This window comes from Scyliorhinus torazame, chromosome 12, assembly GCF_047496885.1.
Source record: "Scyliorhinus torazame isolate Kashiwa2021f chromosome 12, sScyTor2.1, whole genome shotgun sequence".
NCBI classification, from domain to species: Eukaryota; Metazoa; Chordata; class Chondrichthyes; order Carcharhiniformes; family Scyliorhinidae; genus Scyliorhinus; species Scyliorhinus torazame.
The window spans coordinates 218,826,258-218,840,624 of record NC_092718.1 but is presented as its reverse complement, the minus strand read 5'-3'; the positions used below and the strand labels follow the sequence as shown (position 1 = coordinate 218,840,624).

At 58.1% G+C, this 14,367-nt stretch overlaps 1 protein-coding gene across 3 annotated transcripts in view; it reads left to right on the top strand.

Annotated features, from left to right (window-relative positions):
* LOC140386997 (bridge-like lipid transfer protein family member 2) overlaps window positions 1-14,367 on the top strand; it is a 193,835-nt gene that overhangs the window by 162,355 nt on the left and 17,113 nt on the right. For all 3 annotated transcript variants that reach the window (XM_072469961.1, XM_072469962.1, XM_072469963.1), the window contains 2 exons: window positions 7,779-7,865; window positions 11,778-11,888. In XM_072469961.1, coding sequence (XP_072326062.1) covers window positions 7,779-7,865; window positions 11,778-11,888 — 198 coding nt within the window. The remainder of the gene's footprint in view (window positions 1-7,778; window positions 7,866-11,777; window positions 11,889-14,367) is intronic.

Sequence of the window (14,367 nt, the reverse complement as noted above, 5' to 3'; positions counted from 1 at the left end):
CCGGTCATTCTTCACTCCCATCCCGGGGTCAGTCCTGTCATGCTTCACTCCCATCCCGGGATCAGTCCGATCTTGCTTCACTCCCATCCCGGGATCAGTCCGATCTTGCTTCACTCCCATCCCGGGATCAGTCCGATCTTGCTTCACTCCCATCCCGGGATCAGTCCGATCTTGCTTCACTCCCATCCCGGGGTCAGTCCGATCTTGCTTCACTCCCATCCCGGGATCAGTCCGATCTTGCTTCACTCCCATCCCGGGATCAGTCCGATCTTGCTTCACTCCCATCCCGGGATCAGTCCGATCTTGCTTCACTCCCATCCCGGGATCAGTCCGGTCATGCTTCACTCCCATCCCGGGATCAGTCCGATCTTGCTTCACTCCCATCCCGGGATCAGTCCGATCTTGCTTCACTCCCATCCCGGGATCAGTCCGATCTTGCTTCACTCCCATCCCGGGATCAGTCCGATCTTGCTTCACTCCCATCCCGGGGTCAGTCCGATCTTGCTTCACTCCCATCCCGGGATCAGTCCGATCTTGCTTCACTCCCATCCCGGGATCAGTCCAATCTTGCTTCACTCCCATCCCGGGATCAGTCCGGTCTTGCTTCACTCCCATCCCGGGATCAGTCCGATCTTGCTTCACTCCCATCCCGGGATCAGTCCGGTCTTGCTTCACTCCCATCCCGGGATCAGTCCGGTCTTGCTTCACTCCCATCCCGGGATCAGTCCGGTCTTGCTTCACTCCCATCCCGGGATCAGTCCGGTCTTGCTTCACTCCCATCCCGGGATCAGTCCGATCTTGCTTCACTCCCATCCCGGGATCAGTCCGATCATGCTTCACTCCCATCCCGGGATCAGTCCGGTCATGCTTCACTCCCATCCCGGGATCAGTCCGATCTTGCTTCACTCCCATCCCAGGATCAGTCCGGTCTTGCTTGACTCCCATCCCGGGATCAGTCCGGTCACGCTTCACTCCCATCCCGGGATCAGTCCGATCTTGCTTCACTCCCATCCCGGGATCAGTCCGATCATGCTTCACTCCCATCCCGGGATCAGTCCGGTCACGCTTCACTCCCATCCCGGGATCAGTCCCGTCATGCTTCACTCCCATCCTGGGATCAGTCCGGTCATGCTTCACTCCCAGCCCGGGGTCAGTCCGGTCACGCTTCACTCCCATCCCGGGATCAGTCCAGTCTTGCTTCACTCCCATTCCGGGATCAGTCCGATCTTGCTTCACTCCCATCCCGGGATCAGTCCGGTCATTCTTCACTCCCATCCCGGGATCAGTCCGATCTTGCTTCATTCACATCCCGGGATCAGTCCGATCTTGCTTCATTCCCATCCCGGGATCAGTCCGATCTTGCTTCACTCCCATCCCGGGATCAGTCCGGTCATGCTTCACTCCCATCCCGGGATCAGTCCGGTCATGCTTCACTCCCATCCCGGGATCAGTCCGGTCATGCTTCACTCCCATCCCGGGGTCAGTCCGGTCATGCTTCACTCCCATCCCGGGATCAGTCCGATCTTGCTTCACTCCCATCCCGGGATCAGTCCGATCATGCTTCACTCCCATCCCGGGATCAGTCCGATCTTGCTTCACTCCCATCCCGGGATCAGTCCGTTCTTGCTTCACTCCCATCCCGGGATCAATCCGATCTTGCTTCACTCCCATCCCGGGATCAGTCCGATCTTGCTTCACTCCCATCCCGGGATCAGTCCGATCTTGCTTCACTCCCATCCCGGGATCAGTCCGATCTTGCTTCACTCCCATCCCGGGGTCAGTCCGATCTTGCTTCACTCCCATCCCGGGGTCAGTCCGATCTTGCTTCACTCCCATCCCGGGATCAGTCCGATCTTGCTTCACTCCCATCCCGGGATCAGTCCGATCTTGCTTCACTCCCATCCCGGGGTCAGTCCGATCTTGCTTCACCCCCATCCAGGGATCAGTCCAATCTTGCTTCAATCCCATCCCGGGATCAGTCCGATCTTGCTTCACTCCCATCCCGGGAACAGTCCGGTCTTGCTTCACTCCCATCCCGGGGTCAGTCCGGTCTTGCTTCACTCCCATCCCGGGATCAGTCCGATCTTGCTTCACTCCCATCCCGGGATCAGTCCGGTCATGCTTCACTCCCATCCCGGGGTCAGTCGGATCTTGCTTCACTCCCATCCCGGGATCAGTCCGATCTTGCTTCACTCCCATCCCGGGGTCAGTCCGGTCTTGCTTCACTCCCATCCCGGGGTCAGTCCAATCTTGCTTCATTCCCATCCCGGGATCAGTCCGGTCATGCTTCACTCCCATCCCGGGGTCAGTCCGATCTTGCTTCACTCCCATCCCGGGATCAGTCCGGTCTTGCTTCACTCCCATCCCGGGATCAGTCCGGTCTTGCTTCACTCCCATCCCGGGATCAGTCCGATCTTGCTTCACTCCCATCCCGGGATCAGTCCGGTCTTGCTTCACTCCCATCCCGGGATCAGTCCGATCATGCTTCACTCCCATCCCGGGATCAGTCCGGTCATGCTTCACTCCCATCCCGGGGTCAGTCCGATCTTGCTTCACTCCCATCCCGGGATCAGTCCGTTCTTGCTTCACTCCCATCCCGGGATCAGTCCGGTCATGCTTCACTCCCATCCCGGGATCAGTCCGGTCATGCTTCACTCCCATCCCGGGATCAGTCCGTTCTTGCTTCACTCCCATCCCGGGATCAGTCCGGTCATGCTTCACTCCCATCCCGGGATCAGTCCGGTCATGCTTCACTCCCATCCAGGGATCAGTCCGATCTTGCTTCACTCCCATCCCGGGATCAGTCCGATCTTGCTTCACTCCCATCCCGGGATCAGTCCGATCTTGCTTCACTCCCATCCCGGGGTCAGTCCAATCTTGCTTCACTCCCATCCCGGGATCAGTCCGTTCTTGCTTCACTCCCATCCCGGGATCAGTCCGGTCATGCTTCACTCCCATCCCGGGATCAGTCCGGTCATGCTTCACTCCCATCCCGGGATCAGTCCGGTCATGCTTCACTCCCATCCCGGGATCAGTCCGATCATGCTTCACTCCCATCCCGGGATCAGTCCGGTCTTGCTTCACTCCCATCCCGGGATCAGTCCGATCTTGCTTCATTCCCATCCCGGGGTCAGTCCGGTCTTGCTTCACTCCCATCCCGGGATCAGTCCGGTCTTGCTTCACTCCCATCCCGGGGTCAGTCCGATCTTGCTTCACTCCCATCCCGGGATCAGTCCGGTCTTGCTTCACTCCCATCCCGGGATCAGTCCGATCTTGCTTCACTCCCATCCCGGGATCAGTCCGATCTTGCTTCACTCCCATCCCGGGATCAGTCCGGTCTTGCTTCACTCCCATCCCGGGATCAGTCCGGTCTTGCTTCACTCCCATCCCGGGATCAGTCCGATCTTGCTTCACTCCCATCCCGGGGTCAGTCCGATCTTGCTTCACTCCCATCCCGGGATCAGTCCTATCTTGCTTCACTCCCATCCCGGGATCAGTCCGGTCACGCTTCACTCCCATCCCGGGATCAGTCCGGTCACGCTTCACTCCCATCCCGGGATCAGTCCGATCTTGCTTCACTCCCATCCCGGGGTCAGTCCGATCTTGCTTCACTCCCATCCCGGGATCAGTCCGATCTTGCTTCACTCCCATCCCGGGATCAGTCCGGTCACGCTTCACTCCCATCCCGGGATCAGTCCGATCTTGCTTCACTCCCATCCCGGGAACAGTCCGATCTTGCTTCACTCCCATCCCGGGATCAGTCCGGTCTTGCGTCACTCCCATCCCGGGATCAGTCCGGTCTTGCTTCACTCCCATCCCGGGAACAGTCCGATCTTGCTTCATTCCCATCCCGGGAACAGTCCGATCTTGCTTCACTCCCATCCCGGGAACAGTCCGATCTTGCTTCACTCCCATCCCGGGAACAGTCCGATCTTGCTTCATTCCCATCCCGGGAACAGTCCGATCTTGCTTCACTCCCATCCCGGGGTCAGTCCGGTCATGCTTCACTCCCATCCCGGGATCAGTCCAATCTTGCTTCACTCCCATCCCGGGATCAGTCCGGTCATGCTTCACTCCCATCCCGGGATCAGTCCGGTCATGCTTCACTCCCATCCCGGGATCAGTCCGATCTTGCTTCACTCCCATCCCGGGGTCAGTCCGGTCACGCTTCACTCCCATCCCGGGATCAGTCCGATCTTGCTTCACTCCCATCCCGGGATCAGTCCGATCTTGCTTCACTCCCATCCCGGGATCAGTCCGATCTTGCTTCACTCCCATCCCGGGATCAGTCCGATCTTGCTTCACTCCCATCCCGGGATCAGTCCGGTCACGCTTCACTCCCATCCCGGGATCAGTCCGATCTTGCTTCACTCCCATCCCGGGATCAGTCCGATCTTGCTTCACTCCCATCCCGGGATCAGTCCGGTCACGCTTCACTCCCATCCCGGGATCAGTCCGATCTTGCTTCACTCCCATCCCGGGATCAGTCCGGTCATGCTTCACTCCCATCCCGGGATCAGTCCGATCTTGCTTCACTCCCATCCCGGGGTCAGTCCGATCTTGCTTCACTCCCATCCCGGGATCAGTCCGATCTTGCTTCACTCCCATCCCGGGATCAGTCCAATCTTGCTTCACTCCCATCCCGGGATCAGTCCGGTCATGCTTCACTCCCATCCCGGGATCAGTCCGATCACGCTTCACTCCCATCCCGGGATCAGTCCGATCTTGCTTCACTCCCATCCCGGGATCAGTCCGATCATGCTTCACTCCCATCCCGGGATCAGTCCGGTCATGCTTCACTCCCATCCCGGGATCAGTCCGATTATGCTTCACTCCCATCCCGGGATCAGTCCGATCTTGCTTCACTCCCATCCCGGGATCAGTCCGATCTTGCTTCACTCCCATCCCGGGATCAGTCCGGTCACGCTTCACTCCCATCCCGGGATCAGTCCGATCTTGCTTCACTCCCATCCCGGGATCAGTCCGGTCATGCTTCACTCCCATCCCGGGGTCAGTCCGATCTTGCTTCACTCCCATCCCGGGGTCAGTCCGATCTTGCTTCACTCCCATCCCGGGATCAGTCCGGTCATGCTTCACTCCCATCCCGGGATCAGTCCGGTCTTGCTTCACTCCCATCCCGGGATCAGTCCGATCTTGCTTCACTCCCATCCCGGGGTCAGTCCGATCTTGCTTCACTCCCATCCCGGGATCAGTCCGGTCACGCTTCACTCCCATCCCGGGATCAGTCCGGTCATGCTTCACTCCCATCCCGGGATCAGTCCGATCTTGCTTCACTCCCATCCCGGGATCAGTCCGGTCTTGCTTCACTCCCATCCCGGGATCAGTCCGGTCATGCTTCACTCCCATCCAGGGATCAGTCCGGTCTTGCTTCACTCCCATCCCGGGATCAGTCCGGTCATGCTTCACTCCCATCCCGGGATCAGTCCGATCTTGCTTCACTCCCATCCCGGGATCAGTCCGGTCACGCTTCACTCCCATCCCGGGATCAGTCCGGTCACGCTTCACTCCCATCCCGGGATCAGTCCGGTCACGCTTCACTCCCATCCCGGGATCAGTCCGATCTTGCTTCACTCCCATCCCGGGATCAGTCCGGTCTTGCTTCACTCCCATCCCGGGATCAGTCCGGTCATGCTTCACTCCCATCCAGGGATCAGTCCGGTCTTGCTTCACTCCCATCCCGGGATCAGTCCGGTCATGCTTCACTCCCATCCCGGGGTCAGTCCGGTCACGCTTCACTCCCATCCCGGGATCAGTCCGGTCTTGCTTCACTCCCATCCCGGGATCAGTCCGGTCATGCTTCACTCCCATCCCGGGATCAGTCCGGTCATGCTTCACTCCCATCCCGGGATCAGTCCGGTCACGCTTCACTCCCATCCCGGGATCAGTCCGGTCTTGCTTCACTCCCATCCCAGGATCTGTCCGGTCTTGCTTCACTCCCATCCTGGGATCAGTCCGGTCTTGCTTCACTCCCATCCCGGGATCAGTCCGATCTTGCTTCACTCCCATCCCGGGATCAGTCCGGTCTTGCTTCACTCCCATCCCGGGATCAGTCCGATCTTGCTTCACTCCCATCCCGGGATCAGTCCCGTCATGCTTCACTCCCATCCTGGGATCAGTCCGGTCATGCTTCACTCCCATCCTGGGATCAGTCCGGTCTTGCTTCACTCCCATCCCGGGATCAGTCCGATCTTGCTTCACTCCCATCCCGGGATCAGTCCGGTCTTGCTTCACTCCCATCCCAGGATCAGTCCGGTCTTGCTTCACTCCCATCCCGGGATCAGTCCGATCTTGCTTCACTCCCATCCAGGCATCAGTCCGATCTTGCTTCACTCCCATCCCGGGATCAGTCCGACCTTGCTTCACTCCCATCCAGGCATCAGTCCGATCTTGCTTCACTCCCATCCCGGGATCAGTCCGATCTTGCTTCACTCCCATCCCGGGATCAGTCCGATCTTGCTTCACTCCCATCCCGGGATCAGTCCGATCTTGCTTCACTCCCATCCCGGGGTCAGTCCAATCTTGCTTCACTCCCATCCCGGGATCAGTCCGGTCTTGCTTCACTCCCATCCCGGGGTCAGTCCAATCTTGCTTCACTCCCATCACGGGGTCAGTCCGGTCACGCTTCAATCCCATCCCGGGATCAGTCCGATCTTGCTTCACTCCCATCCCGGGATCAGTCCGGTCATGCTTCACTCCCATCCCGGGATCAGTCCGGTCACGCTTCACTCCCATCTCGGGATCAGTCCGATCTTGCTTCACTCCCATCCCGGGATCAGTCCGATCTTGCTTCACTCCCATCCCGGGATCAGTCCAATCTTGCTTCACTCCCATCACGGGGTCAGTCCGGTCACGCTTCAATCCCATCCCGGGATCAGTCCGATCTTGCTTCACTCCCATCCCGGGGTCAGTCCGGTCTTGCTTCACTCCCATCCCGGGATCAGTCCGATCTTGCTTCACTCCCATCCCGGGATCAGTCCGGTCATGCTTCACTCCCATCCCGGGATCAGTCCGGTCATGCTTCACTCCCATCCCGGGATCAGTCCGATCATGCTTCACTCCCATCCCGGGATCAGTCCGGTCACGCTTCACTCCCATCCCGGGATCAGTCCGGTCTTGCTTCACTCCCATCCCGGGGTCAGTCCGGTCACGCTTCACTCCCATTCCGGGATCAGTCCGGTCTTGCTTCACTCCCATCCCGGGATCAGTCCGATCATGCTTCACTCCCATCCCGGGATCAGTCCGGTCATGCTTCACTCCCATCCCGGGATCAGTCCGATCTTGCTTCACTCCCATCCCAGGAACAGTCCGATCTTGCTTCACTCCCATCCCGGGATCAGTCCGGTCTTGCTTCACTCCCATCCCGGGGTCAGTCCGGTCTTGCTTCACTCCCATCCCGGGATCAGTCCGGTCTTGCTTCACTCCCATCCCAGGAACAGTCCGATCTTGCTTCACTCCCATCCCGGGATCAGTCCGATCACGCTTCACTCCCATCCCGGGGTCAGTCCGATCTTGCTTCACTCCCATTCCGGGATCAGTCCGATCTTGCTTCACTCCCATCCCGGGATCAGTCCGGCCATGGCGGGGCGGGGGGTTCGGCGGGGGACAGTGGGTTAGTCCGTTCATGGGTCGGGTTGTCGGGTTGTGTGTGAGAGTGTCCAGTTCCGGGGGTTGGGCTGGGTGGGGAGTGGAGTCCATTCACAGAGGGCGTGTCTGTTCAATTCTATCAGACACTGACTGAGCGCTACCTCTTCCTACAGGTGAATAAATCAGACGACACAGCTGAACACCTGCTTGAGCTGGGGGCGTTCACCATGAACAACCTGCTCCCAAACTCCCTGTACAAGGTAAGCAGATTCACCTGTGTTTATACAACACCAGCTGACCGAGGCGGGGAAGGTGAGGGAATGTGTCAGCACCAATCAGTCGCTGTTATTATTTAGTGGTGCTTTGCAGAGAGGGGGAGCAGTGGTGGCCTGTGGCCCGGACAATACGGAGGAAACTTTACGACAATATAAAATTAAACTGCGTCCCTGGAATTGAGAAGATTAAGTTGATGAACTAATTAAAACATTTAATGCCCCGGAACGCACTGCCTGGGAGGGTGGGGAGGGTCTGGAGCGCGCTGCCTGGGAGGGTGGGAGGGTCTGGAACGCACGGCCTGGGAGGGTGGGGAGGGTCTGGAGCGCGCTGCCTGGGAGGGTGGGAGGGTCTGGAACGCACGGCCTGGGAGGGTGGGGAGGGTCTGGAGGGCACTGCCTGGGAGGGTGGGGAGGGTCTGGAACGTGCTGCCTGGGAGGGTGGGGAGGGTCTGGAACGTGCTGCCTGGGAGGGTGGGGAGGGTCTGGAACGTGCTGCCTGGGAGGGTGGGGAGGGTCTGGAACGTGCTGCCTGGGAGGGTGGGGAGGGTCTGGAACGCACGGCCTGGGAGGGTGGGGAGGGTCTGGAACGTGCTGCCTGGGAGGGTGGGGAGGGTCTGGAACGCGCTGCCTGGGAGGGTGGTGAGGGTCTGGAGCGCGCTGCCTGGGAGGGTGGGAGGGTCTGGAACGCACGGCCTGGGAGGGTGGGGAGGGTCTGGAGCGCGCTGCCTGGGAGGGTGGGAGGGTCTGGAACGCACGGCCTGGGAGGGTGGGGAGGGTCTGGAGGGCACTGCCTGGGAGGGTGGGGAGGGTCTGGAACGTGCTGCCTGGGAGGGTGGGGAGGGTCTGGAACGTGCTGCCTGGGAGGGTGGGGAGGGTCTGGAACGTGCTGCCTGGGAGGGTGGGGAGGGTCTGGAACGTGCTGCCTGGGAGGGTGGGGAGGGTCTGGAACGCACGGCCTGGGAGGGTGGGGAGGGTCTGGAACGTGCTGCCTGGGAGGGTGGGGAGGGTCTGGAACGCGCTGCCTGGGAGGGTGGTGAGGGTCTGGAACGCGCTGCCTGGGAGGGTGGTGAGGGTCTGGAGCGCGCTGCCTGGGAGGGTGGGGAGGGTCTGGAACGCGCTGCCTGGGAGGGTGGGGAGGGTCTGGAACGTGCTGCCTGGGAGGGTGGGGAGGGTCTGGAGTGCGCTGCCTGGGAGGGTGGGGAGGGTCTGGAGTGCGCTGCCTGGGAGGGTGGGGAGGGTCTGGAGCGCGCTGCCTGGGAGGGTGGGAGGGTCTGGAACGTGCTGCCTGGGAGGGTGGGGAGGGTCTGGAGCGCGCTGCCTGGGAGGGTGGGGAGGGTCTGGAACGCACTGCCTGGGAGGGTGGGGAGGGTCTGGAGCGCGCTGCCTGGGAGGGTGGGGAGGGTCTGGAACGCACTGCCTGGGAGGGTGGGGAGGGTCTGGAACGCACGTCCTGGGAGGGTGGGGAGGGTCTGGAACGCACGGCCTGGGAGGGTGGGGAGGGTCTGGAACGCACGGCCTGGGAGGGTGGGGAGGGTCTGGAACGCACGGCCTGGGAGGGTGGGGAGGGTCTGGAGCGCGCTGCCTGGGAGGGTGGGGAGGGTCTGGAGTGCGCTGCCTGGGAGGGTGGGGAGGGTCTGGAGCGCGCTGCCTGGGAGGGTGGGAGGGTCTGGAACGCACGGCCTGGGAGGGTGGTGAGGGTCTGGAGTGCGCTGCCTGGGAGGGTGGGGAGGGTCTGGAACGCGCTGCCTGGGAGGGTGGGGAGGGTCTGGAGCGCGCTGCCTGGGAGGGTGGTGAGGGTCTGGAGCGCACGGCCTGGGAGGGTGGTGAGGGTCTGGAGGGCACTGCCTGGGAGGGTGGGGAGGGTCTGGAGGGCACTGCCTGGGAGGGTGGGGAGGGTCTGGAACGCGCTGCCTGGGAGGGTGGGGAGGGTCTGGAACGCGCTGCCTGGGAGGGTGGGGAGGGTCTGGAACGCGCTGCCTGGGAGGGTGGGGAGGGTCTGGAACGCGCTGCCTGGGAGGGTGGGGAGGGTCTGGAACGCACGGCCTGGGAGGGTGGTGAGGGTCTGGAACGCACGGCCTGGGAGGGTGGTGAGGGTCTGGAACGCACGGCCTGGGAGGGTGGTGAGGGTCTGGAACGCGCTGCCTGGGAGGGTGGTGAGGGTATGGAGCGCGCTGCCTGGGAGGGTGGGGAGGGTCTGGAGCGCGCTGCCTGGGAGGGTGGGGAGGGTCTGGAACGCACGGCCTGGGAGGGTGGTGAGGGTCTGGAACACGCTGCCTGGGAGGGTGGGGAGGGTCTGGAGCGCGCTGCCTGGGAGGGTGGTGAGGGTCTGGAGTGCGCTGCCTGGGAGGGTGGGAGGGTCTGGAACGCGCTGCCTGGGAGGGTGGTGAGGGTCTGGAGCGCGCTGCCTGGGAGGGTGGGGAGGGTCTGGAGCGCGCTGCCTGGGAGGGTGAGGAGGGTCTGGAACGCGCTGCCTGGGAGGGTGGGGAGGGTCTGGAACGCACGGCCTGGGAGAGTGGGGAGGGTCTGGAGCGCGCTGCCTGGGAGGGTGGGGAGGGTCTGGAACGCACGGCCTGGGAGGGTGGGAGGGTCTGGAACGCACGGCCTGGGAGGGTGGGAGGGTCTGGAACGCACGGCCTGGGAGGGTGGTGAGGGTCTGGAACGCGCTGCCTGGGAGGGTGGTGAGGGTCTGGAACGCGCTGCCTGGGAGGGTGGTGAGGGTCTGGAACGCACGGCCTGGGAGAGTGGGGAGGGTCTGGAACGTGCTGCCTGGGATGGTGGTGAGGGTCTGGAACGCGCTGCCTGGGAGGGTGGGGAGGGTCTGGAACGCACGGCCTGGGATGGTGGTGAGGGTCTGGAGCGCGCTGCCTGGGAGGGTGGGAGGGCCGGGTTGCCTCACATCCTTTAAAAAGTACCTGGATGAGCACTTGGCGCATCTTAACGTTCAAGGCTATGGACCAAGTGCTGGCCAGTGGGATTAGGATTGGCAGCTCAGGTGTTTTTTACTTGGCAGCGCAGACTCGATGGGCCGAAAGGCCTGTTCTGCACTGTGTGATTCTGTGAGCTAAGATGATGAAAGGATTCAATGGTGCCGATAGGGAGAAGTCATTTCCTCCGGTTCGGGGGGTGGGTGCCCCATGGAATACTGAGCTTTAGAGGACAGGGAGGCCCTGAGCCACCTTTGCTGACTTAACTGATCAGAGCCAATGGGTGAGAGAATGCTTCAGTCGCCACAGGATTAGGAAGTGGCGAGTCGGCCAACGCCTTGAGCGTCTGTGTCTACTGCGTCAGTGTGTCTCACTCTGCATCGGGGCGGCACGGTGGCACAGTGGTTAGCACTGCTGCCTCTCAGCTCCACGGTCCCCAGGTTCGATTCCGGCCTTCGGTGACTGTGTGGAGTTTGCACGTTCTCCCCGTGCCTGCGTGGGTTTCCTCCCACGATCCAAAGATGCACAGGTTAGGTGGATTGGCCACGCTGAATTGCCGTCAGTGTCCAGAAAACAAGGTTAGGTGGGGTTGCGGGGACAGGGTGGAGGTGTGGGTTTAAGTAGGGTTGTCTTTCCGAGAACCGGGACCGACTCAATGGGCTGAACGGCCCCCTCCTGCACTGCACAGTCTATGATCTTATTTGTGCGTCAGTCCGTGTTTCTGTGTGTATTAGTGTGCTTCCATGTTTTTCCAATGCATCCGTGTGCTTTTGTGTGTGTGTGCCTCTGTTTTGCTGTGTGTTTGTATGTTTCAGGTACACTGCACACACACGTCAACATCGTTAACTTGTCCGGTCTTTACTCGTTTGGTTTATCAGTTGGTTAAACTCTCCTGGTTAGTTTCACACTGAAACGTGGGATGTTGAGGCTCAGGCTGATCTCATTGTCAGCTTTAACGTTTGATTTTGCACAGGTGGTCTTGAGGCCCCAGAATCCCTCACAGTCAGCCCGTCAACTCGCTCTGAGAATCTTCAGCAAGGTGCGGCCGCCAGTGGGCGGGATCTCTGTGAAAGAGCACTTTGAGGTAGGTTTTAAACCAATCGCTGGAGTCACGGGGGAGCCAATTGCCATCTCTGATCATTAAGGAAATTCAGTTTCTTACTCACTGCTATCTAAAGAACAGACTGTGTATGAAAAAAAAAGAACCCACTCATTCCACACACTGTCCTACCATCAATACACTGTCCAGTATCACACACACACTGTCCTACCATCAATACACTGTCCAGTATCACACACACACACTGTCCTACCATCAATACACTGTCCAGTATCACACTCACACACTGTCCTACCATCAATACACTGTCCAGTATCACACACACACTGTCCTACCATCAATACACTGTCCAGTTTCACACACACACTGTCCTACCATCAATACACTGTCCAGTATCACACACACTGTCCTACCATCAATACACTGTCCAGTATCACACTCACACACTGTCCTACCATCAATACACTGTCCAGTATCACACTCACACTGTCCTACCATCAATACACTGTCCAGTATCACACACACACTGACGTATCATCAATACACTGTCCAGTATCACACACACTGTCCTACCATCAATACACTGTCCAGTATCACACTCACACTGTCCTACCATCAATACACTGTCCAGTATCACACACACACTGTCCTACCATCAATACACTGTCCAGTATCACACACACACTGTCCTACCATCAATACACTGTCCAGTATCACACACACACACTGTCCTACCATCAATACACTGTCCAGTATCACACACACACTGTCCTACCATCAATACACTGTCCAGTATCACACACACACACTGTCCTACCATCAATACACTGTCCAGTATCACACACACACTGTCCTACCATCAATACACTGTCCAGTATCACACACACACTGACCTACCATCAATACACTGTCCAGTATCACACACACACTGTCCTACCATCAATACACTGTCCAGTATCACACACACACTGTCCTACCATCAATACACTGTCCAGTATCACACACACACACTGTCCTACCATCAATACACTGTCCAGTATCACACACACACTGTCCTACCATCAATACACTGTCCAGTATGACACACACACAGTCCTACCATCAATACACTGCCCAGTTTCACACACACACTGACGCATCATCAATACACTGTCCAGTATCACACACACTGTCCTACCATCAATACACTGTCCAGTATCACACACACACTGACCTACCATCAATACAGTGTCCAGTATCACACACACTGTCCTACCATCAATACACTGTCCAGTATGACACACACACTGACGTATCATCAATACACTGTCCAGTATCACACACACTGTCCTACCATCAATACACTGTCCAGCATCACACACACTGTCCTACCAAAGGAAGTTAGGGAATGCATCAAAGCAAAAGATATATAATGTGACAAAGAGTAGTCAGAAGATTGGGAAGGCTACAAAAACAAACAGAGGATAACAAAGAGAGAAATAAGGAAAGAGAGGATCAAATATGAAGGTAGGCTAGCCAGTAACATTAGGAATGATAGTAAAAGTTTCTTTAAATACATTAAAAACAAACGGGAGGCAAAGGTAGACATTGGGCCGCTCCAAAATGACGTTGGTAATCTAGTGATGGGAGACAAGGAAATAGCTGAGGAACTAAATAAGTACTTTGCGTCAGTCTTCACAGTAGAAGACATGAGTAATATCCCAACAATTCAGGAGAGTCAGGGGGCAGAGTTGAATATGGTAGCCATCACAAAGGAGAAAGTGCTAGAGAAACTAAGAGGTCTAAAAATTGATAAATCTCCGGGCCCAGATGGGCTACATCCTAGAGTTCTAAAGGAGATAGCTGAAGAAATAGTGGAGGCGTTAGTTATGATCTTTCAAAAGTCACTGGAGTCAGGGAAAGTCCCAGAGGATTGGAAAATCACTGTTGTAACCCCCCTGGTCAAGAAGGGAACAAGGAAAAAGATAGAAAATTATAGGCCAATTAGCCTAACCTCGGTTGTTGGCAAGATTCTAGAATCAATTGTTAAGGATGAGATTTCTAAATTCTTGGAAATGCAGGGTCCGATTAGGACAAGTCAGCATGGATTTAGTAAGGGGAGGTCGTGCCTGACAAACCTGTTAGAATTCTTTGAAGCGATAACAAATAGGTTAGACCAAGGAGAGCCAATGGATGTTATCTATCTTGACTTCCAAATGGCCTTTGATAAGGTGCCTCACGGGAGACTGCTGAGTAAAATAAGGGCCCATGGTATTCGAGGCAAGGTACTAACATGGATTGACGATTGGCTGTCAGGCAGAAGGCAGAGAGTTGGGATAAAAGGTTCTTTTTCGGAATGGCAACCGGTGACGAGTGGTGTCCCGCAGGGTTCAGTGTTGGGGCCACAGCTGTTCTCTTTATATATTAACGATCTAGATGACGGGACTGGGGGCATTCTGGCTAAGTTTGCCGATGGTACAAAGATAGGTGGAGGGGCAGGTAGTATGGAGGAAGTGGGGAGGCT